The following is a 26,873-nucleotide window of genomic DNA, read 5'->3' on the forward strand; positions in this document are numbered from 1 at the left end:
TATGTGTGGCTCCTTTTTGTACAATGAATTGTTCCCTCTTACCACGCCGTTAATGTAGTGAATAGTCAGATCAGACAGTTCAGTAAATGAAAAATCTCTTGTGAAGATTGACATGAAGGATAAGAATAATCTGGTCACTACGCAGTACTTTGTAACAGAAAGTTAAGGACCTGACTGACATCTTGAGGCATAAAGAAGAAATGCATTCTTGTGTTATTGGTGTGGTACAAAAGCTACTTGAAAGATCACCACTGAAATATAAACTTACATGTGCCATTTCATGTATCAGTAGCATTAAATTAAGAAATGGCTGTTAAGAGGTTGACATCATGCCTTGAAATTCTCATGCCTGCTCAAAGGTTATCTGGTGTAAAAGCAAATTGTGTCCGTCCTTCAGACACAGGCATTTGAGATGTAAACAAAGTTTTCAAGACATACACTTGGGGGCCATGACATAGTGTTGTTGACATGTAGTAGGTTTGTAGTAAATTAGAAACATACACAGAAAAGTATGTGGACTGAGTGTGCAAGACATATAACTAAGATGATGATGATGATGATGATGATGATGATCAGTTTGTTTGTGTGTTGGTTGCTATGGATATTTTTCCGAAGGAAAAACAATTTGTGACAAGTTTTTGTGTAATTTGCAATCAAATTACAAAGAATTTCCAACTTGTGGCACCTTCAAGAAATGTTGATTGTACATTTGTATAAGAAACTTTGTGACATACTTAGCAAACGCTTTAAATAACTAACAAGTGAAATTTTTTTGCTGAATATGCTTGACTACTTTCAGTGGTGTCAAATCTTGCAGTGTTTATATCTAAATTATGGCAGTGTTAGTTAGCTGTAAATTTCGCTTTTATCCTAGTATGTACACCTTGGAAAGATTAGACAACAATGTTGTCAGTCTTGTACTCCTATGAGAATAGGAGGGCTCTCTTAGATGTGGGCTCACACTTCCCAATAGAATTTTTGCCTCTCTGTACCCTTTCTTGACACCATTTCAACATGTAAAATTTAGTATTTTTATGTTTCTTTTTTTGTGACTGTCTTCGTCATTTTGTTTATACTGGATGGTTATAATTACAGGTTTTCAGAGTGTTGCAGTGTGGGCTATATACATTGCAGGATGCAGAAACATTGTATGCATGTTCGTTAATCTGTGTGCTAGCAGAGTATGCTAGAAAAAAAAATATAATAGTTCCACTTTCTGGACCGGGTGAAAATATGGCACTGTAAGCAGTCAGAATGTGGTACAGGTGCACGAAAAGGGGAGGAAACATCACACACATGATAATGGTGGTTCTGCCACATTTATTGGGATGTGGTCACAAGTTACAATGTGTATTCAGTATGGTCTCCTGATTCAGCAACATGCTACATCTGTAACATGGTCTTGTCAACAGTTGCTCGCATCATATGCGATAGAATCAGAGCAATGGGTCTTTGTGTGCTATCCTTCAGATCACGAAGAGTCCAGGTACATCTCTAATAGACATGATCTTTCAGATAGCCCCACAACCAGAAGTCACTTAGATTTAGATTGGGTGATCTGGAAAGCCAATCATCTTGAAACTTTGCAATTGTTAGCAAGCAAGTCTTTCACACGGCAAGCAGCATGTCGTCGCTCCATCTTGCATGAAAATAAGGATGTACTCACGTCGGTGGTACATACACTAAAATTGGAACGATACAGAGAAGATTAGCATGGCTCCTGCACAAGGATGACATGCGAAATCGTGAAACGTTCCACATTTTTTGGAGAATGGGGTCCCGCAGGGGTCTGTGTTGAATGTATCTCTACTTTTAGTGGCCATTAATGATCTAGCAGTAGCTGTAAGGCTGTCCGTTTCACCGTCTCTGAATACAGGCGACTTCTGCATTTTGTCCTGCTCCACCAGTACTGGTGTTGCTGAGCAACACCTACAGGGAGCCATCCAGAAGGCACAGTCACAGGATCTAGCCCATAGTTTCCAGTTTTTGGCCGCAAAGTCTGATGTTATGCTCTTCTGTCAGTGTCGTACCGTTCATGCGGAACCAGAACTTTACCTTAATAATGATCCACTCACTGTAGTGGAGACATATCGATTCTTAGGACTGGTTTTCGATACCTAATTGACTTGGCTTCCTCACCTCCGTCAGCTTAAGCAGAAGTGCTGGCAGCACCTGAATGCCCTCCACTGCCTGAGCAACACTAACTGGGGTGCAGATCACTCTACGCTGCTGCAGCTCTACAGAGCCCTTGTTCAATCCTGTCTTGACTGTGGGAGTCCGGTTTATGGTTTGGCAGCACCCTCAGTGTTGCGTTTACTCAACCCGGTGCACCATTGTGTGTGGCATTTGCCTAGCGACAAGAGCTTTTAGGATGAATCTGGTGACCAACGTCCTGGTGGAGACCAGAGTCCCACCATTGCAGGTTAGGTGTGCGCAGTTGCTCTCCAGTTTCGTTGCACCTGTTCGTAGTTCTCCTGTGCATCCGAATTACCATCTCCTTTTCCTGCCCATGGCGGTTCATCTCCTGCATCAGCGGCGTAGGTCAGGGCTTACAATTGCAGTTCGTGTGTGATTCCTTCTCTGTGAACTGGAGTCCTTGCCATTACCACCTATACTTGAGGTTCATTCACTAACACTTTCGTGGTGTACACCTAGGCTGCGGCTTCGCCTGGACCTTTCACATGGCCCTAAGCACTCAACTAACCCTGTGACTCTCCGCTGTCACTTCCTCTCAATTCTCAACATGTACTGGGGCCATGAAGTGGTTTACACCGATGGTTCTATGGCTGATGGTAAAGTTGGCTTTGCCTATGTTCATGGAGGACATATAGAACAGTAGTCCCTGCCAGATGGCTGCAGTGTTTTCACTGCAGAGCTGGCGGCCATATCTCGTGCTCTTGAGCACATCCGCTCATGCCCGGGAGAGTCATTTCTCCTGTGTACCGACTCCTCGAGCAGCCTACAAGCTATCGACCAGTGCTACCCTTGTCATCCTTTGGTAGTGACCGTCCAGGAGTCCATCTATGCCCTGGAATGGTCAAGTCGTTCAGTGGTGTTTGTCTGGACCTCAGGTCACATCGGAATCCCAGGCAATGAACTTGCTGACAGGCTACGCAGAAACCGCTTATGGAGATCGGCTTCTCTGAAACTGACCTGCATTCTATATAACGCAACAAGTTTTTGTGGCTTTGGGAGATGGAATGGCATAACCTCAATATGCACAATCTGCGTGCCATTAAGGAAACTATGAATGTGTGGAAGACCTCAGTGCACACCTCTCGCAGGGACTCTGTGGTTCTCTATCGACTCCGCCTTGGCCATACGTGGCTGATGCAAGGTTACCTTCTCCATTGTGAGGACCCAACTCGGTGTCGCTGTGGCTCATGAAGGACTGCCGACTTTTAGCCGCACCGCGGTGGACTTTTAACTTTCCCAGCACCGTACCTTCGGTGTTGGACGACAATGCCTCCACAGCAGCTTTAGTTTTATGTTTTATTTGTGACGGTGAGTTTTATCATTTGCTCTAAGTTTTTAGCAATGTCCTTTGTCCCTGTGTGTCCTCCACGCTAGTGCTTTCAGGTTTGGGGTTTTAATGTGTTGCAGAGTGGCTGGCCTTTCCTTTTTATCCTCATGGTCAGCCAGCCATGGTAACCTGCTCTCTTGTTTTAACCTCTTATACCTGTTTCTTTCGTCTTCGTGGTTTTCTTGTCCCCTTTTGTCCATTAAAGTGTTTGTGGCCCTTCAGTCGTTGTTGTGGTTTTTCCTTTCATTCTGTTTTGTGTTGTCCAGGGACCAATGACCAATGACCTCTTAGTTTAGTCCCCCCCCCCCCTCCTGCCCCTTTTTAAACCAACCAACCAACCAAAATATGGTGTGACAAAGTTGCGTACTTGCGAAGCTGGAATAAAATGTTGCACAAGGTCTTTATAACATGAAGATGTCACTGTACAGCTAACAGACCATGAGGTGTCATCTGCGCAGAGAAAAACAGATGGACAATGAAGGAGCTCGTGAAATGACACCACACAATCACACAAGTTGGGTGCAGTGAATGTTCCTGCACAACATGTTGTGGAGTAGAACTCAATATGCAACAGTTCTGTGCATCCATGACACCATGCTGAGTAAAATGTGCCTTGCCCGGCCAATGAATATTCCTTGGCCACACGTCATATATTTCCATGGGTGCCAAAAAACAAAAGACAAAGTCACGGTGTTGTTGCTTTGGGGCTTCATTTGATGCACACTTTGAATCTTGTAGGGATACCAGTGTAAAATGTGATGCAAAATCTTTTATCAGTTGACCAGGGGAGAGAAAATTCCCATGACACAGCTTGAGCACTGTCTGTGCAGAGTTTGAGCCATATGCTGCATGTTCGGTTATAGCAACAGTAACTTCAACAACTACTTCCATGGAAAAGGGTCACTTCTGTCTCCTTGCTGCACCCCTAATTCTCCTCTTTCTTCAAAGTGCTTGATCATATTCTTTAGTCCATTTATTGACATGGGGCCTCTTCGCAGCTGTTTCTTTTGGCAATATTCCCGCAGTATAGCACTGCTATTGCTGTCATTCTGATGAAATAACTTTACCAGCAGTGCACGGTCATTCTTGTCAATACCACTGTGTTTCGAACAGAAAACTTCAATCTTCTTAATCATTTACACCAACAGTCACTTCACAGTAGATATCAACATGTGCCGCCAAGCCACAAACAGCACACTGATGTGAAAACAGGAAATGTTTCATGTTCTGACTTCTTACGGTGCCTAGTTTTTCACCTGGTGGCAGAAAGTGAAGCTTTTTCCCCCAGCGAACCCCATGAGCACGATTTAATGAACATACGTACTATGTTTCAGCAACCTGTTATGTATACAGCCCACACTGCAGCAATTGGAACAACATCAGTTTAATTATGACCACCCGGTTTGTTTTTCTCATGCGTTCATTATTGAACTGAGTGTTACACATTTATATATTTTTTTATAATTGCAGGTAATTGAGAGAGATGGACAGAATTACACTTGCTTGTTATGTGACGAAGACCAGAGGGCTGTAGGGGACATGAAGAGCATATCATCACACACAAAAAATGTACATAACATCCGTGTTTACATTTGTGATATCTGTGGTCAGGACTTCCGCAAACGAAATGAATTATCTGCTCACTTAGATGAGCATGCAGCCACTGAGGATGGAGACTATCAGTGTGAAGTGTGTAATCGTATATTCAGTAACCTTAGACTTTTCCGTGTACACAAACGTATGCATTATCCACAGTCAAAGCTGTGGACATGTGAGACTTGTGGCAAGCGGTATAGCTCTCGAAATTTGCTAGAAGAACATATCAATACACATACTGGAGTGCGACCTTATGTGTGTGAGGTGTGTGGCAAAGATTTTGCATCAAAATACACATACAGGGCTCATGCAAAGACGCATGAAATACGCCCTCGACCTTTCACATGTAATGAATGTGGGAAGACATTCCTGAGTGCACAGAACCTTGCACAGCATGAACGTACTCATAATGGTTCTCGTGAATACATCTGTGAGCAGTGTGGAAAGGCATTTGGTACACCTCGAAATCTGGAAGTCCATTCAGTTGTTCACTCAGGGTGTAAGCCTTTTGTATGTCGTACCTGTGGTAAAGCATTTGCAAGAAAGGCTGAGATACGTGATCATGAACGTACACACACAGGTGAGAAACCATATCAGTGTGAATTCTGTGGTGCAACATTCAGTCAGCGTAGCAACTTGCAATCTCACAAACGTGCTACACACCTCCAAGACAAACGATATAAATGTGCTGATTGTGGTAAAGGTTTCAAACGACGCCGTCTCCTAGATTACCATGTAAAAGCTGCTCACACCGGTGAACGACCATATAAGTGTCCCACGTGTGATGCAACTTTTGTTTATCCCGAGCATTTCAAGAAACATCGCCGTATCCATACTGGTGAGAAGCCTTTCCATTGTGAAGTATGTGGTAAAGCATTCAACAGCCGTGACAATCGCAATGCTCACAGGTTTGTGCATAGTGACAAGAAACCTTATGAATGTTTGTGTTGTGGAATGGGTTTCATGCGCAAACCACTCTTATACAATCACATGCAGAGCCAAGGTCATTTGAATGACACAATTGTAGTGAACCAGCCAAGGCTTACTTCAGATGATGATTTAACTAGAGAAGCAGTAGTTGCTACTGCTGGTGAACTGTCTGCTGGCGCAGAAGTAGAAATGACTGTCGTTGATGGCAGTCATGTACCTGAGCATGAAACCAAGGTAAATTTGGGATATGAATTTATTTTACTATTATTATTATTATTATTATTATTATTAGTATTAGTAGTAGTAGTAATTTCAAGAAGTAAAGATAACCACTCACCATATAACTGATACGTTAAACAGTCAACAGACAACTATAAAAATGTTGTGAAAGCTTAACAATGATTTCAGTGTCCTTGCTTGGTGATTATTGTGTTTCAGTATTTTAACTCCAAATGAGTACATTGTCTGAAAGCTTAGTAACTATTTAACTCATGTTTATGTACCAGCCAGCCATTCAGTAACTTAACTATACTGTGTGTGGTTACTTTTACCCCTTTCGGTATTTACTGTCTACCCAGAACTTTCAGGTATTAAATTAATAATTTGCAGCTGTTTTTTATGTTGTAAGTGTTAACCTAATATCACAGTTAAATAATATTGAAGTCCTAGCACAGAAGTAATAATGCAAGGAATTATTTTATGATGGGAAAAAAGGAAAAATATTCATTCTTGCATACTCTGTTCATGGAAGTGCATATAACTTAGTGTGCATTATTATAGTACCTTAAACGTTCTCATTGTACAATTAATTAGAGCTATAGGAAAGTTTTTAGTGATGCAAGAGGAAGTTAGTTTGGAGAACAGTCAACGAATGGCTAACCCACCTAAACTATTTTCTGAACCTTAGGAAGATTGTGAATCACTAAGCATATAACTAATTAAATTCTGAGTGAGTAATTCTGCCTGAACTGGCCTCGGTAGATCCAATGGTATTGACTGACTGTCATGTTATCCTCAGCTGATTGGATGCGGCTATGGAGGGGCACGTGGTTAGCACATAACTCTCCTGACCATTGTTAGGTTTCTTGACCTTAGCCCCTATTCCTCAGACAAATAGCTCCTCAATTGGCCTCACAATGGCTCAGTGCACCCTGCTTGCCAACAGTGCTCAGCAGGCCCGTATGGTCACCCTTCCAAGTACTTGCGAAGCCCAACGGCATTTAACCTTGGTGTGCTGACGGGAACCAGTGTTACCAATAATGGGAAATGGACTAAAAAGATTCTGTTTTGGGTTTCTTATGGTCAGAAAGACCTTGAGGGTACCAAATGGAAAATGGACTGATGATGTAAAGAAACAAGCTGGGCGAAGTTGGGATGTGAAAAGCTGAAGATCATAATGAATGCAGAAGTCTGGAAGAGGCCTATATCCTGTAGTGGATGATAAATTGTTGATGATTGCAATGATCCATCTCAGATGTAATATTACTAATTGGATTTTGAATTGAGAAGAGAATTTTAAATAACCTGATCGTTACATAAAGAGGACAGAGGGAATAAACTGTTAAAATAAAATTGATGGGTACAGTGCACAGACATTGGTTTTAGTAAATGCTTTAATCAAGAGTAGTATGTTATGAAATTATCTTTCTTTCATCATTGACATATTGATCTCACTTCTTCTGTCCCAGAATACACTAAACATTTACCAAAACTGTCATGTTTACCATAATGAAGTTTTTTTCTCCAATATAAAAACATTATAATTATTGCATTAAAGGAGATGAAATTTTTTATTCCACTTGAACTTAAAAGATTAGGAACATAACACGAACTTCATTTTACTATTAGTATCGGTCTTATATAACTCAATGAAAAAGTTACATCAGTGTTAGTCCTCTTGCATATTCTTTCCTGTTGGACAGTGGCTGTCTGCTACGGGTATGTACTAAGTGTGATACTCTCACTTTTAACAGCACACATCCAGATTGTGTTGCATAAGCATTTCAAAAAATAATTACCTATTATTAATAAATGATTTACATTGAATATTATCCGAGATAGCACAGAAATACGTTGTTCTAAATTTTTAATCAGGCTCTTTATTTACATTGTTCAGACTTAATTGTGAACTTTGCCATTTGCGAGTTCTGCCCCCTCGCACATGTGGAGTGGGCGAGTGGAGAAAGAAGGCAGGGATTGGGAGGGAGTGTTGGGGTAGAGTGACAGATTGCTGGGAGAGAAGGCAGCAGGTGCAAAGGATAGGAATGTGCTGTCAGAGAGCTTGTTCTGGCTATAGGCAGGGGGCGTTGTGCACATTGCTCAATGATACAGAGGAGTGGATGTGGAGGACGGGGAAGGAACTTTGAAGAAGAGGGTGTGAGTGCAGAATGAGTGAAGTAAGATCACGGAGCATGGGTGGAGGCAGGAGTTAGCAAAGTTAAGAGGCCAAGAGGATCATGGGATTGAAGAATGCTTTGCAAGGACAACTCCCATCTATATAATTTAGAGAAAGTAGTGTTTGGCAAGGACCCAAATGGCACTGGTTGTGAAGCAGCTATTGAAATTGAGCATGTTGTATTTAACGGCTTCAGCTACTGTCTGATACCCACCCAGTACATCCTACTAAAGTCCCATCACAGGCCTATGCTACCTTACATTACCCTGTCATATCCTATCGGTGGCATGGGCACCTTTGGAAAGCAATCATCTTGTATACCAGCTTCGCTGTAATTTCTGCACGGCATTTCATGTGGGCATAACGTCCAACTAAGTGTCCATCCAAATAAATGACTACTGTCAAACTGTGACCAGTAGCAAAATTGACCACCCAGTGCATGAGCATGCTCCTGAGCAAAACATGCTCGATTTCAATTGCTGTTTCACACCATGTTTTTAATTATATTGTATCCTTACTATCCACTTGTCATGTTGTGTGTATCTTACAGCGATTTGTAAACACTGCTATTCATTTCTCCTCATTTTTAGAGTCACTATATTACTTAGTAGCATAAATGTCACTTCATTTTAATATTTCTGTTTTCTGTGTGAACGTGACTGTACAGAAGGAAGTAAAAACACTTAACTTCATCCTTTTTACAGTTACTGTAAGCTGTTACACAGGGTGGTGCATGAAAAACCGGCCCTGAGTGCTACATTGCTCATTGTTGCCATCTATTGTTTCAAACATGTTGCGACTGCGTTTTGTATTCTCAGTATGAAAGCCATTGCAACTTGGTTAAGATGTGTTAAGTAAATATCTCGGTGAGGTGTATCCTGTTCAAGAAAAAATTGTTGCACAGGAGGCATACGTGTCTACCACTTCATGTTAGGAAATGCGGGACATTTTTGCAAAGAAGTTTCCTGGCATTTCCGTAGTAGCAAAGAGCAGTATATAGGATATGGTAACAAAGTGGCATACTACAGGGTCAGCTGCAAATGATGCTGTAGTTGTGGATGTTAGAGCACAAGTGGTCCAGAGTCCAAAGAAGTAGAGACGTAAATTGTCACAAAAAGTGACTTTTTTGCATAAGTCTTGTCAGTGTGTTTTACACCATTTAAGGATAAAACCCTACAAAAAGATATGTGCCAAGGAACTCAAAGAGGAAGATAATACAAATGTATGAATTACTGTACATGGCTATGTCAAACAATTGAGAGTGGAATGCTGGATCCTCTGCTGTATTTAATCAGTGATGAAGACCGGTTCCATCTGACAGGACAGGTGAACTTCTAGAACACCACATACTGGTCAACAAACAATCCATGATTAATGAGAAACCCCTTCACAGTGAAAAAATTGGAGTGGTGTGCTGTGTCAGAAAATCAAATAGTGAGTCACATACTCCCCGCTCCACTATAAACATACCTATACTGTCTTTCAGCAGGATGATGTAATCTGTCACACTTCACGTGACTCAGTCTCACAAATTTATGAAAGATTTATAGAAGAAAGGACTGTCAGCAAAGGATTGTGGCTGCTGTATTCACTGGACCTAACCACTTATTACTTTTGTCTGAAGGCAGTCTAAATGAGAAACCCCTTCACAGTGAAAAAATTGGAGTGGTGTGCTGTGTCAGAAAATCAAATAGTGAGTCACGTACTCCCCGCTCCACTATAAACATACCTATACTGTCTTTCAGCAGGATGATGTAATCTGTCACACTTCACGTGACTCAGTCTCACAAATTTATGAAAGATTTATAGAAGAAAGGACTGTCAGCAAAGGATTGTGGCTGCTGTATTCACTGGACCTAACCACTTATTACTTTTGTCTGAAGGCAGTCTAAAGGGGAAAGTGTATGCAGATAAGCCAATAATGTTGGGAGATTTGAAGGACAATATTCATAATGAAATTTTAAAAACTGATATGTCAGAGTTGTTCAAAATGTGTAATAACACATCAGGCATGCAAAAGTGGTTTGAAGCACAAGGTGATCGTTTTTGTTTTACGGCTTCTTTCTAACTTCTTTTTTCACGGTGCCTAAATTTTGATGAAACTGTAATTTAGCGGTTCACTTAATCTGATATCTTTGTTGCGAAAAATCCTAGACGTTATCTTCTACTTGTGTCAACCAGGGACCCAACAAATTTTTCAGAGCAGTTATCCCTATAATTCAAGGTTGTCATTTAAACTTTGAGATCTAACCTCTCTTGTTCATGTTCTTATTATGGAGTTGCTCGCAACTTGTGGCTGTTAGATGTTCCATTATTTTGATCCTTTCCTCTGATTTATGTACTATCTTATATCCTTGATCACACTCTTCTGTAACTGATCTATATGGCCATTGAATTGGCTCGACATATTTACCAATTCACATCATTTTTATGCTCTCTCATATCATCCAGTTTTGCACCCATACTAAGCTCTTGTCCATTGACACCAGCTGTTTCCTCCCTAAACTACTCAGTTGATTCCATAAACAAAGTTAGTTACATTTTACACTAGAACTGCCATACAAATCTGTATACTACTAAGAAAGATGTATCCTACTTGATAAAATTACAAGTAACTTATTCTGTTTGTTCAGAAGGAAAAGTATTTTCAAGAAAATGCTAATTAGAAGTACTCAAAATGAACTTTTTAGATCATTACAGTTTAATTGTAACTTGGACAGGCAGACAACTGGACATTCTGCTTTGCTCTGTCAACTGTCTTAGTGGCTTTCTGAACAGTTTTCTTCTTCACTCCAAACCCTTCAGAGACAGTAACAACTCAAACTGAAATAACTTATTGTAATTATATGGTGCAGCTGCTGCAGGAGGTCTGTGTGGTTACAGTGGGAAGTAAAGTAAGCCCTTTTGAGCTGCCTGCTCCTTCTGAAGCCAGTTTGACACTACGGGTAGAGAGGGCATTGTCTCTTACGGTCACTGCAGCCCACTGGAGGAAGATACACTACGAAGTTGTAATGTTGTGGCTCGTTACTCGTAAGTGCCAACAAGAATCCCACCTGATGTAGTAGTGTCACTCCAGTACAACTGGCCAAATTTTTACTGCCTAGAAACCCACAAGATGATGTGGCTGTCCTGATGTTAAAGTGTCTTGTGAGTATGTCAGCTGAAATTCTGCTCAATACTATTGTGATGACTCATTGTTTAAAATCCTCTCAATCCGTGAAGGCTGACAAAGGGCCTCTGGTTAGGCACATCTATATGTACTTCAATATTGCACAATCCATTGAAAGGCACATGGCATGGGTATTTCGTACCACTACTAGACATTTCGTTTCCTGTTCCAATTGCATATAGAACGAAGGAAAAGTGACTGTCTGTACCTCTGTATGAGCCCTAATTTCTCACATCTGATCTATGTGGTCCTTATGTGCAATGTTTGTTAGAGGCAACAGGATCGTTCTCCAGTCAGCTTCAAATGCCGGTTCTGTAAATTTTCTCAGTAATGTTCCTTGAAAAGAATATCGCCTTCTTCCAGGAATTCCGATTTGAGTTCGCAAAGCATTCCTGTAACATTTGTGTGTTGTTCGGACCAATCAGTAACAAAATCAGGCAGCCTGACTCTGAACTGCTTTGATGTCTTCCTTTAATCCAACTTGGTATGGATCCCAATCACTGGAGCAGTATTCAAAAGTTAGTCACACTAGCACTCTATATGTTGTCTCCTTTACAGATGAACCACACTTTCTTAGAATTCTCCCTGTAAACCGAAGTTATTCACTCGCTATTCCTACCACTGTCCTCACATGCTTGTTCCATTTCATATCAATTTGCAATGTTATGCCCAGTTATTAAAATCATGTGATTGTGTGAAGCAGGACACTACTAATGATGTATGACTTACCCAAACATTGTTTTTCCTACTTATCCACATTAACTTACATTTCTCTACATTTAGAGCTAGCTACCATTCATCACCCCAACTATAAATTTTGTCTAAGTCATCTTGTTATCTCTTACAGCTACTCAACTTCGACATCTTACCATACACCACATCGTCAGTTAACAACTGCAGATTGCTGCCCACTCTGTCTGCCAAATCTCTTTCCACTGAGGACAGCATACTGCATTGTATAACTTGAGAAGTCTTCAAGCCACTCACATATCTGTGAGCCTATTCCATATGCTCGTACCTTCTTTGACAGCCTGTAACTGGGCACCATGGCAAATGCTCTCCCGAATTCTAGAACTATGGAATCTGCCTGTTGCCCTTCATCCATAGTTTGCATTATGTCATGTGAGAAAAGGGAAGCTGAGTTCTGCACAAGTGATTTTTTTCTAAAGCCAGGCTGATCCATGGACATCAGCTTCTCGGTCTCAAGAAAATTTATTATATTCAAACTTGGAATACGTTCAAGGATTCTGCATAAAACTAATGTTAGGGATATTAATCTGTAATTTTGTCGGTCTGTTATTTTGCCCTTCTTATACAAAGGAGTTACTTGCACTTTTTTCCACTTGCTTAGGACCTTGCGCTGGGTTAGAGATTCATGATAAATGCAAGCTAAGTAAGGGGCCAATGCCATAGACTACTCTTTGAAAAACCAAATTTGGATTCTGTCCGGACCTGGTAACTATTTGTTTTAAACTCCCTCAGTTGTTTCTCCGCATCAGGGATGCTTATTACTATGTTGTCTACACTGAAGTCTTTTTGATGGTCAAACAGCAGTATATGGCTTTCATTTTGCTATTTTCAACTGCCACATCAGACTGGTCAACAAGTGACTAGATGGAAGCTTTATACCCACTTAGCAATTTTCTTTGGTTCTCTGCCATATCTGTTACTAAGGTATGATGGTGGTAGTAGCTGTATGCTTCGTGCATAGATCTTTTCACAGCCGCATGAATCTCTACTAACCTTTGTTTGTTGACATTTGTGCGTTCTCTTTTGAACAGAGCGCGCAACAGCCTCTGCTTCCACAGCATTTTCCAAGTATTGTTATTAAACCATGGTGGGGTCTTTTCCATCCTTAATCCTATTACTGGGCAATAAGCCTCGAGTCCACGATTTACAATCTGCTTAAACTTTGCCCATAATTTCTCTATGTCCACCTTACCGGAACTAAGTGATGTCAGTTCAGTTCACTTGTGTAAGTGGAATGCTAACAACTGCTTATCTGCCGTTTCTAGCAGAATCACTCTCCTAGCCTTCTTAACTGGTTTATTAACTTCAGTAACTGTAGTTGCTATAATGGCATCATGATTGCTAATCCCTGTTAATGTACTTTAATTGTCAATAAGGTCTATCCTATTTGTAGCTACAAGGCCTAAGATATTTCTGTTGTGTGTGGGTTGTCAAAATAGCTGCTGAAGACACGTTTTCAGAAAAAGTGTTCAAAAGTGCTTCACACGAATGACTGTACCCCGCTGCAGTGAATCCATAGACATCCCAGTCCATACTTGGTAGGTTAAAGCCACCCCCTACTAGTAATGATCTGGGTATTTATGTGCTGCTGACATTAGACAGTCTTTGAATGACTGTAGCTTTGAATGACTAGAAATGTCACAGCAGAATCAGATGGCCGGGGAAAACGTCAAATAATTAGCTTGGTTTCACCTAGACCTGTTACACGCAACCAGATAACTTCATTATCACACTCAACTTTGACCTCAATAGAGACAATATTTCTGTCAACCACAATGAACACTCCCCCTCCTATGGCCTCTAATCTGTCTTTCCGATATATGTTCCATGACTCGCTAAATATCTCGGAGCTTTCCACTTTGGGTTTCAGCCAGCTCTTGGTCCCGAGAATAATTTGAGAGCGAGAACTTTCCTAGAGGGCAGTAAATTCAGGAACTTTGTTGCAAATACTTCAGTAATTTACTGATAAAATTTTGACAGTCAAAATGTCTTTACTCCTAATGCAGTATGACTTCCCTTGCTGCTTATCAACTGATGATTGTTCATCAGAGTACTTCAGATTCTTTCACATGCAGTCCACAAGTAACCTGCTACCTGAGTAGCTGCTTCGTTTGTATAGTGCACCCCAGACCTATCGAGCTTGTTGAAAGCTCTGTCACCATACTCTGGCAGCTCAGGGTACGCAGCTGTTGGCTACAAAAAAGCTCACTCAGTATGGTCTCTTCTAATCTCCCACTTCACGTTTCGTCTTGGAAAGTATATATAATTCATTTTTCTTATACCTACTGTTCATACTACTATGAATAAATTTGACTGCAATTTGCTACTTTCTGTCAAACACTTACAAAGATTTTCCCGGTTTGCTACAAAACCAGCATTTAATTTCCTCGTGTGTGGAAAATTAAAAAAGTTCCATGATTAAATGATTTCAACTCCCCAAACTTCCTTTATTTTAATTGGCCTCTCTTTTCATTGTGTTTTGTAATGTTCCCACATTCAGCTGTGGATTTTAAACAATAAAATACTCCTAATGCAACATTGTTCTCTTCACACACAATATCGGAAAACCACAATTTCAGTGCCTTGGATCCCATTGCTACCCCAATTTCTTCTGTCTTCTTTCTGAACTAGACAGCTGTCAAATAGTCTTCTTTACTGGTGTAACTTGCTTTCTGGATGTTCAAAAATTTCACTTTAAACTTTGTATTTTATCTTCTTTGTTAACTGCGGCAACTCTTATCCAATTTGGTTGGTTTAATACCTAGATTGCACAAATGTACTCCTACCTGACAACGGCTTTGTGATTTTGCTGCATTAGAAATATTCTGTGTTTTAATTCAGAATAATGTGTTGTATACTACTCTTTTTTCAGTCCAGCTTTCGTTTAGCTGATGAGACCAAGACAACCATTATTAATGTTCCTGTTTTTGCTACCTTCTTCTATATCAGTACACTTTTTTTTTCTTCCAACTGTGGTCAATTTATTAACACCTTTTGTCCATTATTGACTCCTAATGCAGTATGACTTCCCTTGCTGCGTATCAACTGATGATTGTTCATCAGAGTACTTCAGACTACCACCTAGCATATGAGACTTACCAAACAAAAGCGCTGGCAGGTCGATAGACACACAAACATATACACAAAATTCAAGCTTTCGCAACAAACAGTTGCTTCATCAGGAAAGAGGGAAAGACGAAAGGATGTGGGTTTTAAGGGAGAGGGTAAGGAGTCATTCCAATCCCGGGAGCAGAAAGACTTACCTTAGGGGGCAAAAAGGACAGGTATACACTCGCACACATGCACATATCCGTCCGCACATACACAGACACAAGCAGACGTTTGTAAAGGCAAAGAGTTTGGGCAGAGATGTCAGTCGAGGCGGAAGTAAAGAGGCAAAGATGTTGTTGAAAGTCAGGTGAGGTATGAGCGGCGGCAACTTGAAATTAGCGGAGGTTGAGGCCTGGCGGATAACCAGAAGAGAGGATATACTAAAGGGCAAGTTCCCATCTCCGGAGTTCTGACAGGTTGGTGTCAGTGGGAAGTATCCAGATAATCCGGACGGTGTAACACTGTGCCAAGATGTGCTGGCTGTGCACCAAGGCATGTTTAGCCACAGGGTGATCCTCATTACCAACAAACACTGTCTGCCTGTGTCCATTCATGCGAATGGAAAGTTTGTTGCTGGTCATTCCCACATAGAAAGCTTCACAGTGTAGGCAGGTCAGTTGGTAAACCGCGTGGGTGCTTTCACACGTGGCTCTGCCTTTGATCGTGTACACCTTCCGGGTTACAGGACTGGAGTAGGTGATGGTGGGAGGGTGCATAGGACAGGTTTTACACTGGGGGTGGTTACAAGGGTAGGAGCCAGAGCGTAGGGAAGGTGGTTTGGGGATTTCATAGGGATGAACTAAGAAGTTACGAAGGTTAGGTGGACGGCGGAAAGACACTCTTGGTGGAGTGGGGAGGATTTCATGAAGGGTGGATCTCATTTCAGGGCAGGATTTGAGGAAGTCGTATCCCTGCTGGAGAACCACATTCACAGTCTGATCCAGTCCCGGAAAGTATCATGTCACAAGTGGGGCACTTTTGTGGCTCTTATGTGGGAGGTTCTGGGTTTGAGGGGATGAGGAAGTGGCTCTGGTTATTTGCTTCTGTACCAGGTCGGGAGGGTAGTTGCGGGATGCGAAAGCTGTTGTCAGGTTGTTGGTGTAATGGTTCAGGGATTCCGGACTGGAGCAGATTCGTTTGCCACGAAGATCTAGGCTGTAGGGAAGGGACCGTTTGATATGGAATGGGTGGCAGCTGTCATAATGGAGGTACTGTTGCTTGTTGGTGGGTTTGATGTGGACGGACGTGTGAAGCTGGCCATTGGACAGATGGAGGTCAACGTCAAGGAAAGTGGCATGGGATTTGGAGTAGGACCAGGTGAATCTGATGGAACCAAAGGAGTTGAGGTTGGAGAGGAAATTCTGGAGTTGTTCTTCACTGTGAGTCCAGATCATGAAGATGTCATCGATAAATCTGTACCAAACTTTCGGTTTGCAGGCCTGGGTAACCAAGAAGGCTTCCTCTAAGCGACCCATGAATAGGTTGGTGTACGAGGGGGCCTTCCTGGTACCCATGGCTGTTACCTTTAATTGTTGGTATGTCTGGTCTTCGAAAGTGAAGAAGTTGTGGGTCAGGATGAAGCTGGCTAAGGTAATGAGGAAAGAGGTTTTTGGTAGGGCGGCAGGTGATCGGCGTGAAAGGAAGTGTTCCATCGCAGCAAGGCCCTGGACGTGCGGAATATTTGTGTATAAGGAAGTGGCATCAATGGTTACAAGGATGGTTTCCGGGGGTAACAGACTGGGTAAGGATTCCAGGCATTCGAGAAAGTGGTTGGTGTCTTTGATGAAGGATGGGAGACTGCATGTAATGGGTTGAAGTTGTTGATCTACATAGGCAGAGATTCGTTCTGTGGGGGCTTGGTAACCAGCTACAATGGGGCGGCCGGGATGATTGGGTTTGTGAATTTTAGGAAGAAGGTAGAAGGTAGGGGTGCGGGGTGTCGGTGGGGTCAGGAGGTTGATGGAGTCAGGATTCCTTGAAGCTCCGCCTGGACATCAGGAATGGGATTACCTTGGCAAACTTTGTATGTGGTGTTGTCTGAAAGCTGACGCAGTCCCTCAGCCACATACTCCCGACGATCAAGTACCACTGTCGTGGAACCCTTGTCCGCCGGAAGAATGACGATGGAACGGTCAGCCTTCAGATCACGGATAGCTTGGGCTTCAGCAGTGGTGATGTTGGGAGTAGGATTAAGGTTTTTTAAGAAGGATTGAGAGGCAAGGCTGGAAGTCAGGAATTCCTGGAAGGTTTGGAGGGGGTGATTTTGAGGAAGAGGAGGTGGGTCCCGCTGTGATGGAGGACAGAACTGTTCCAGGCAGGGTTCAATTTGGATAGTGTCTTGGGGAGTTGGATCATTAGGAGTAGGATTAGGATCATTTTTCTTCGTGGCAAAGTGATATTTCCAGCAGAGAGTAAGAGTGTAGGACAGTAAATCTTTGACGATGGCTGTTTGGTTGAATCTGGGAGTGGGGCTGAAGGTGAGGCCTTTGGATAGGACAGAGGTTTCGGATTGGGAGAGAGGTTTGGAGGGAAGGTTAACTACTGAATTAGGGTGTTGTGGTTCCAGATTGTGTTGATTGGAATTTTGACGTTTCCACCTTCTAATACCATGTCACCATCACAACACCCCCACAATGACACCATTAAGTTTTATTTACATTCCCTCCGCAAACATGCCTTCGCCTGAGCCAGAGGAGGATGCTCTGAACAGCCGGTGTGGATGTGGGAGAGGAAAGAGTGAGGACTTTTATTAAGGATAGGAGTTGACGGGTGTGTCCATTGGCTGAGTTGATGTGTAGGTGAAGGATTAGGTGGGTGAGGGCAATGGATTGCTCAGTTTGGAACTGGTATAGGGACTGATGGAGAGAAGGGTTGCAGCCAGAGATGGGAACTTTAAGTATGAGGCCTTTGGGGGTAATGCCAAATGTCAGACAAGCCTGAGAAAATAAAATAGGGGAGTGTAATCTGGCTCAGGCGAAGGCATGTTTGCGGAGGGAATGCAAATAAAACTTAATGGGGTCGTTGTGGGGGTGTTGTGATGGTGACATGGTATTAGAAGGTGGAAACCTCAAAATTCCAATCAACACAGTCTGGAACCACAACACCCTAATTCAGTAGTTAACCTTCCCTCCAAACCTCTCTCCCAATCCGAAACCTCTGTCCTATCCAAAGGCCTCACCTTCAGCCCCACTCCCAGATTCAACCAAACAGCCATCGTCAAAGATTTACTGTCCTACACTCTTACTCTCTGCTGGAAATATCACTTTGCCACGAAGAAAAATGATCCTAATCCTACTCCTAATGATCCAACTCCCCAAGACACTATCCAAATTGAACCCTGCCTGGAACAGTTCTGTCCTCCATCACAGCGGGACCCACCTCCTCTTCCTCAAAATCACCCCCTCCAAACCTTCCAGGAATTCCTGACTTCCAGCCTTGCCTCTCAATCCTTCTTAAAAAACCTTAATCCTACTCCCAACATCACCACTGCTGAAGCCCAAGCTATCCGTGATCTGAAGGCTGACCGTTCCATCGTCATTCTTCCGGCGGACAAGGGTTCCACGACAGTGGTACTTGATCGTCGGGAGTATGTGGCTGAGGGACTGCGTCAGCTTTCAGACAACACCACATACAAAGTTTGCCAAGGTAATCCCATTCCTGATGTCCAGGCGGAGCTTCAAGGAATCCTGACTCCATCAACCTCCTGACCCCACCGACACCCCACACCCCTACCTTCTACCTTCTTCCTAAAATTCACAAACCCAATCATCCCGGCCGCCCCATTGTAGCTGGTTACCAAGCCCCCACAGAACGAATCTCTGCCTACGTAGATCAACACCTTCAGACCATTACATGCAGTCTCCCATCCTTCATCAAAGACACCAACCACTTTCTCGAATGCCTGGAATCCTTACTCAGTCTGTTACCCCCGGAAACCATCCTTGTAACCATTGATGCCACTTCCTTATACACAAATATTCCGCACGTCCAGGGCCTCGCTGCGATGGAGCGCTTCCTTTCACGCCAATCACCTGCCACCCTACCAGAAACCTCTTTCCTCATTACCTTAGCCAGCTTCATCCTGACCCACAACTTCTTCACTTTCGAAGGCCAGACATACCAACAATTAAAGGTAACAGCCATGGGTACCAGGAAGGCCCCCTCGTACACCAACCTATTCATGGGTCGCTTAGAGGAAGCCTTCTTGGTTACCCAGGCCTGCAAACCGAAAGTTTGGTACAGATTTATTGATGACATCTTCATGATCTGGACTCACAGTGAAGAACAACTCCAAAATTTCCTCTCCAACCTCAACTCCTTTGGTTCCATCAGATTCACCTGGTCCTACTCCAAATCCCATGCCACTTTCCTTGAAGTTGACCTCCATCTGTCCAATGGCCAGTTTCATACGTCTGTCCACATCAAACCCACCAACAAGCAACAGTACCTCCATAATGACAGCTGCCACCCATTCCACATCAAACGGTCCCTTCCCTACAGCCTAGGTCTTCGTGGCAAACGAATCTGCTCCAGTCCGGAATCCCTGAACCATTACACCAACAACTTGAAAACAGCTTTCGCATCCCGCAACTACCCTCCGGACCTGGTACAGAAGCAAATAACCGGAGCCACTTCCTCATCCCCTCAAACACAGAACCTCCCACAGAAGACCCACAAAAGTGCCCCACTTGTGAAAGGATACTTTCCGGGACTGGCCCCGGTGAAAAACCTGTCCTATGCACCCTCCCACCACCACCTACTCCAGTCCTGTAACCCGGAAGGTGTACACGATCAAAGGCAGAGCCACGTGTGAAAGCACCCACGTGTTTTACCAACTGACCTGCCTACACTGTGAAGCTTTCTATGTGGGAATGACCAGCAACAAACTTTCCATTCGCATGAATGGACACAGGCAGACAGTGTTTGTTGGTAATGACGATCACCCTGTGGCTAAACATGCCTTGGTGCACAGCCAGCACATCTTGGCACAGTGTTACACCGTCCGGGTTATCTGGATACTTCCCACTAACACCAACCTGTCAGAACTCCGGAGATGGGAACTTGCCCTTCAGTATATCCTCTCTTCTCGTTATCCGCCAGGCCTCAACCTCCGCTAATTTCAAGCTGCTGCCGCTCATACCTCACCTGTCTTTCAACAACATCTTTGCCTCTTTACTTCCGCCTCGACTGACATCTCTGCCCAAACTCTTTGCCTTTACAAACGTCTGCTTGTGTCTGTGTATGTGCGGATAGATATGTGCGTGTGTGCGAGTGTATACCTGTCCTTTTTGCCCCCTAAGGTAAGTCTTTCCGCTCCCGGGATTGGAATGGCTCCTTACCCTCTCCCTTAAAACCCACATCCTTTCGTCTTTCCCTCTTTCCTGATGAAGCAACTGTTTGTTGCGAAAGCTTGAATTTTGTGTGTATGTTTGTGTGTCTATCGACCTGCCAGCGGTTTTGTTTGGTAAGTCTCATCATCTTTGTTTATAGATATATTTTTCCCACGTAGAATGTTTCCCTCTATTATATATATATAAAAAACCTCACATGCAGTCCACAAGTATTCTGCTACCTGAATAGCTGCTTCCTGTATAGTATATTGCCATTATTATAATTTTTATTTTTGTGCATACTCACTGCTTTATGATCAGTATTAGTTTTTACCTACTTCATCATAAGTTGTGTCATTTATAACATCAGCGACATAGAGGAAAATTACTTTACAAGTAACAGCGGTACTGCAGAGTTTCTTACCTACAATACAGTAGATACACTTCAATAGCGTATGTGAGGATTGCTTTATAAATACTGTGCATGTTGGCAACTTTTAGGATTGGGTGATGTGACAATAGTAAAAATACTGCTAGTTGCAATGAGTGGCTTCAGAAAAAGTTGTTTTGTTTTATCCTCTGGTTTTAAGTAATGCAAATGTGAAATTAATAGAGAATGGCTGGGTCTTGGGTACTATTACTGTTGACCAATGATTGTACATAAAGATCAAAACGTTATTGCTCAAAACATGATAGAAACTCACAGACAGTCAACAGTAAACTGTCGCGCAGTTTCTCATAAATTTCTTTTTTGTGGTGGTTGTACGAGCACAAATGGTGAACCAACAACATAGTTACAGAAAACTTGACATCATGTGACATGTTCTTGAAGATCATTATGTGTGAATGTGGAAAACATTGTGAAACTGTCCTTGAGGATTTTGAATTCTGACAGTGATTTAAACAAGAGACCAATTTCTGTGCAGTGCATCCCTCATTGCCAGATAGCTGACTATAAGCAGAAATGTCTGGGCACTGCAACAGTCTCGTGTGTAATGAATACAGGCTTTCAGCTGGAGTTGAACTTCCAGTAAAACAGCGAAAGAAAGTTGGACAAGCTGAGTCAAAGGTCAAACAAGTAATGATCTTTGATTATAATCCCAAAGGGCAATGATTATTACAGACAAGTTTCACTGCAGTTTGTCTCCTTGTAAAAAAAAGTACTTAGAAATGTGCATAAAATGTGACCTTAGCTTCTTGAGGCTGGGCAACTCGTTCTCTACAAATGCCCATGCTTGCATGAAGGAATTGTCATTAAAAACACACACACAAATAAGGTTAGGAAGTCAAGTACTCTACAGACATCAGCTTTGTATTGAAGAACCTGTGACTGTGATGGTTTCCTTCTCTGGTCACTGTTATCCAAGCCATTTGACATAATATGAAAACAGATTATCTTGGATGATATATTAAATCTTTTCAGACATTTGAACTCTTTATCATTGAGAATTGAAACTATATGGTAGGAATGTCAAGAGACACCATAAAATAAATGTGTAGTTGGAATAATTATCTGTATAATTATGTAACAACAGTTTCTGTGTCAGACTGAAGTGTTTCAAGTTGGCTTTGGCTGTGTGATGGTTTGTTATACTTAACCTCATGCACCAAACAAGTAAATAAGTTGCCATCTGAACATTCCTTTTATATACAGTGACTCTTGCTTACTGAATATTCAGTTGCAGTGAAGTATTATTAATCAGGGTCCAGATAGTCTGTGCTCTGAATCCATTCACCTTCCTCCTCCAACTTGGCCCAGACTTCGCCTCCTTAAAGGCTGCAGATAAAGCTGCTGAAAATTAACTCCTCATTCTCATTAACTCCTACACATAAATAAGAAGTGAGATTCAATTCACCTTCTTATATTATCTTCAAAATTATAACTCAGTACATGATAAATGAGGACAGCTACCAACTCTGCCTCTCTATAATATGTGTATAACACATCTGATATTCAACTTGATAATTAACAATTACAATACATTTATTATCTTCAGCATTTCATGTTCATAGATTTTGCGGAGCTCTTTCTTCCGCACTGCTCGCTCCATGGAAGTCCTATCTCCACCTCAGCATATACAGGGTGTTACAAAAAGGTACGGCCAAACTTTCAGGAAACGTTCCTCACACACAAATAAAGAAAAGATGTTATGTGTACATATGTCCGGAAATGCTTACTTTCCACGTTAGAGCTCATTTTAGTTCCGTCCACCTACGCTCAATGGAGCACGTTATCATGATTTCATACGGGATACACTACCTGTGCTGCTAGAACATGTGCCTTTACAAGTACGACACAACATGTGGTTCATGCACGATGGGGCTCCTGCACATTTCAGTCGAAGTGTTCGTACGCTTCTCAACAACAGATTCGGTGACCGATGGCTTGGTAGAGGCGGACCAATTCCATGGCCTCCACGCTCTCCTGACCTCTTGACTTTCATTTATGGGGGCATTTGAAAGCTCTTGTCTACGCAACCCCGGTACCAAATGTAGAGACTCTTCGTGCTCGTATTGTGGACGGCTGTGATACAATACGCCATTCTCCAGGGCTGCATCATCGCATCAGGGATTCCATGCGACGGAGGACATTTTGAACATTTCCTGTAACAAAGTGTTTGAAGTCACGCTGGTACGTTCTGTTGCTGTGTGTTTCCATTCCATGATTAATGTGATTTGAAGAGAAGTAATAAAATGAGCTCTAACACGGAAAGTAAGCGTTTCCGGACACATGTCCACATAACATATTTTCTTTCTTTGTGTGTGAGGAATGTTTCCTGAAAGTTTGGCCGTACCTTTTTGTAACACCCTGTAGAATCGTCTGACTGCTACCCACTTCCATACAGTCACTGGATCATTAGCTCTGGTATCAGATGTAAAACACATTTCAACAGTGGAGTGGTCTTCACTTTTCGATTACTCTGTCATGAGCATATTTTCTCTGACGTGTATTTCAGGATGTGATACCTCTCATTCAAGGAATGGGATGTGTCACTACAAGACTTGTGTGATGAATGAGTTGTTATATGTTTTCTGTAACGTTGAGTATTGATTATGTTTTAGTTTTGGCAGTATTTCATTAAAAAAATCAGTGTGCGCCACATTTGTTGTTCGCCAATGATTTTCCACATCACTTTGATAGAATCATAATAAGAAATACGGAACCTAAGTTTGCTCTTCATTATTTTTATAAGATTATCCCTCGTGGAAAAATTGTTGATTAATTAATAGTTGCATTAAGTATGAATTTATCAGTGTATGCTCTTGTGCTAGATATCAGTATGCATATTAATAAAACATAGTCTGTGCATTTACTTGTTAAGCTATTTGTATAGGAAGAATGTTTCTTTGATTACATAGAGGCCTGTATATCGATATTATGGCCATATATGTCTCTTAAAAGTTGACAATAAGGACACATTTGATGGACGAAAACAAAAAAAAATTGGCGAAGTGTGATTAGGACACGCACACTGAAGGTTCCATATGAACTATAATGTATATAGACAAATCAGCCATTCCGGGAGTCAGTTTTTGCCCCTTACTGACACTGGCTCCGGTCCCAGGGATTCCAAGGCTGTTAAGAACATTTTAATTTAAAGTTTGAAGTTGAATAACAAATGACGGGAAAATAATTTTTTTTGTTTGATAAAATTACAAGTTTCTGTTTTTTCCTTTACGTGTACTGTGAAACCTATCTTTTTGCCACATTTCATGATTGTACATCAAGGGTAAGTGCCCTATAGGTTTAAATGAGTGAGTTTGCAAGTATCAAAATATGTGACATAAATGACTGAATCTTTTGATTGCATTGACTTAAAAGCTTAGTATGTGACATAAATTTCAACTCTATGTCTAGCAGTTTCTGAGAAAAAGGATTTTGAAAAGTCGGATGAATGAACGGACAGGCAGGCAGACAGACAACATAAGTGTTACATGTTTACTGATTTACGTACAGAACCCTAAGAATGAATATTTTCCTAACTATTATTTTTATTATTATTATTCAGGAATCTATTAAAATAAATAAATTTTTTCCAGGTGTACATTGCAGAACTGAAGGATCATGTGATTATCCAACAAGACAGCGATGATCGCTGCTATGCAGAAAAGACAGTAGTAGTGGAGGATGCCGACACGAAGAGCCAGACTGTCCAGGAAGCAGTGGAGCATCTTATAATTGATGGACAAGTTCACTTTGCGGACCCTTCGGAACTAGCTGATATTCACACTGATGTTGGTTCGGTAACGGAGATCACAACATCGTCCGGTGATACGAGCAGACACACACTTGTGGTGCCCGCTACTCCAAACTTAGGGGCAGCTGCAGCTGCATATGAGCAGGATGCTGTTGCTACCCTCAGTGGATCCGTACCTGCTATTCAGACTAGCTCTGGCCCCGTGCATCTTGTTCAAATTAGGATACCCTCATCAGAGCACCTAGGAGCTGGTCGGACGTGGTTTAATGTGGTGAATGCCAGCCAGTGAACTTTAAGTATGAGTTGTAATTGAATGTGATTGCTCTGGTGTGATTACACTATGGAACTGTGCTATGCTGGCAGTCATGCCAGTATTCCTTGTTTGTTGACATATTTGTAAATTTTCACATGTATAGTATGGGTGCATGTTAAATGACGTATGGTCTAATGTATCCTTGTACACTATTGTGGTCTGAAAGTAAAATGAAAGTCACATATGAAAATACCTGTGTGTGTGTGTGTGTGTGTGTGTGTGTGTGTGTGTTTAGATATGCGCTTGCTTGTAATTTTTCTTTGTAATTAATGGTGTGGTTGAGTTTGTGATGTGTGTATATTTCGTTGTAATAATATTAATTGTTTGTGTACTCTGTTAATATTACCCAAGAATCATGTCTTCAAAAGCACAGTGAGCTGAAAGCAAGTGTTTCTCTTAGAGGCCATTGAATTTCGTCGATGTTTTTTTATCTATGAATTACTGTTGCAGAATTGTATAATATACATAATGTGCGCCATGCAAGCTGTTATCTTGCGTAAGTGCGTGATTGACCAACACATTTTGTGATAAATTGTGTTTTGTGATATTGTGTTGTCAGAAGTTAGGGAAGAAATATCTACTTTTTTATTTTCTGTTCTTTTCTAGTGATGGCCTGATGAATGACATTGTAAAAGTTATTTTTCTGTGTAACTCACGCTAGACTGTCATAACAGATGATAGCAAAACAGAAGAAAAGAACAGATGAACCATGCAATATGAACATTTTGCCTATATGCTCCACTGTTTTACCTTAACAGTGATTAAGGACATAAAAGCAAAATTAAAATTTTAGTACTGTTGTGTGCTTCAGTTATTAGTTTTTCATATTAACTGCTCTTATTTGGTTGCTAAATAAAATGTTACCATCCCATAATTTCTTCATATTCTGGACTTCGGTTTTAAGCAGTAAGTTATTGACACTTGATTGAATAATGGAGTCCTTACATGTTGTACAGCCTCACCAAATGGACTGGTCTGCCTGGCACCAAGGGCAGTGCTGTATTGCACTTCAGGAGGAAACACCAGTAGTTGTTTGTGTATGGAGGGCAAATGAAAAGTGAAACAGACTTCAGTATGTCAAGTAATTTAATTCAAATCTGGAAATACATGTTACTTTGTTACCAGAAATTCAGGGCATAAATTTGTCAATGTTCACTATTTATCGTGCTTGCAGAGGACAATACCATGTCAGGTTCAGCAAAACCATTATCATAAATCATAACATTTAGAGTCTACAGGCTCGTGGTCAAAAATGCATCACAATTTTAATATAGTATGTGCTGATGATTCGAAGAAAGAAGTTTCTGATCTCTGTGATTTCCTCAGTGCCCTACTACCCGGCTTAAGCACTTCAGCTCTTAGTCTGTAGATTTTGGGTATTTTGCAGAGTGGCATGCTCATTTTTTCCCGTAGTGATCAGCCACCACAAATGTTTTGTAATATTCTTTCTAGCCTATAGCAACATGGCCTTAATTGTATCTCCATGACGGGATAACTTTGTAACAGGATTATTATTCATTAAAGGATATGGGACATAGAAAAAAATAGTGATCACTC

The 26,873-nt window shown here is 41.7% G+C and overlaps 1 protein-coding gene and 1 non-coding gene across 2 annotated transcripts in view; both read left to right on the plus strand.

Moving 5' to 3' along the window:
* The window catches only part of LOC124595041 (zinc finger protein 37-like), a 69,576-nt gene extending 43,386 nt beyond the window's left edge, over nucleotides 1–26,190 (plus strand). The window contains exons 5-6 of the mRNA XM_047133604.1: nucleotides 4,994–6,283; nucleotides 24,846–26,190. Of these exons, the coding sequence (XP_046989560.1) occupies nucleotides 4,994–6,283; nucleotides 24,846–25,292 (1,737 nt within the window). The 3' untranslated portion in view covers nucleotides 25,293–26,190. The remainder of the gene's footprint in view (nucleotides 1–4,993; nucleotides 6,284–24,845) is intronic.
* Nucleotides 1,659–1,765, plus strand: LOC124596730. The gene has a single exon (XR_006978371.1). It is a non-coding gene; the product is annotated as a U6 spliceosomal RNA (small nuclear RNA).
* Nucleotides 26,191–26,873: the final 683 nt, after the last annotated feature.

Source organism: Schistocerca americana, chromosome 2, assembly GCF_021461395.2.
Source record: "Schistocerca americana isolate TAMUIC-IGC-003095 chromosome 2, iqSchAmer2.1, whole genome shotgun sequence".
Lineage (NCBI taxonomy): Eukaryota > Metazoa > Arthropoda > Insecta > Orthoptera > Acrididae > Schistocerca > Schistocerca americana.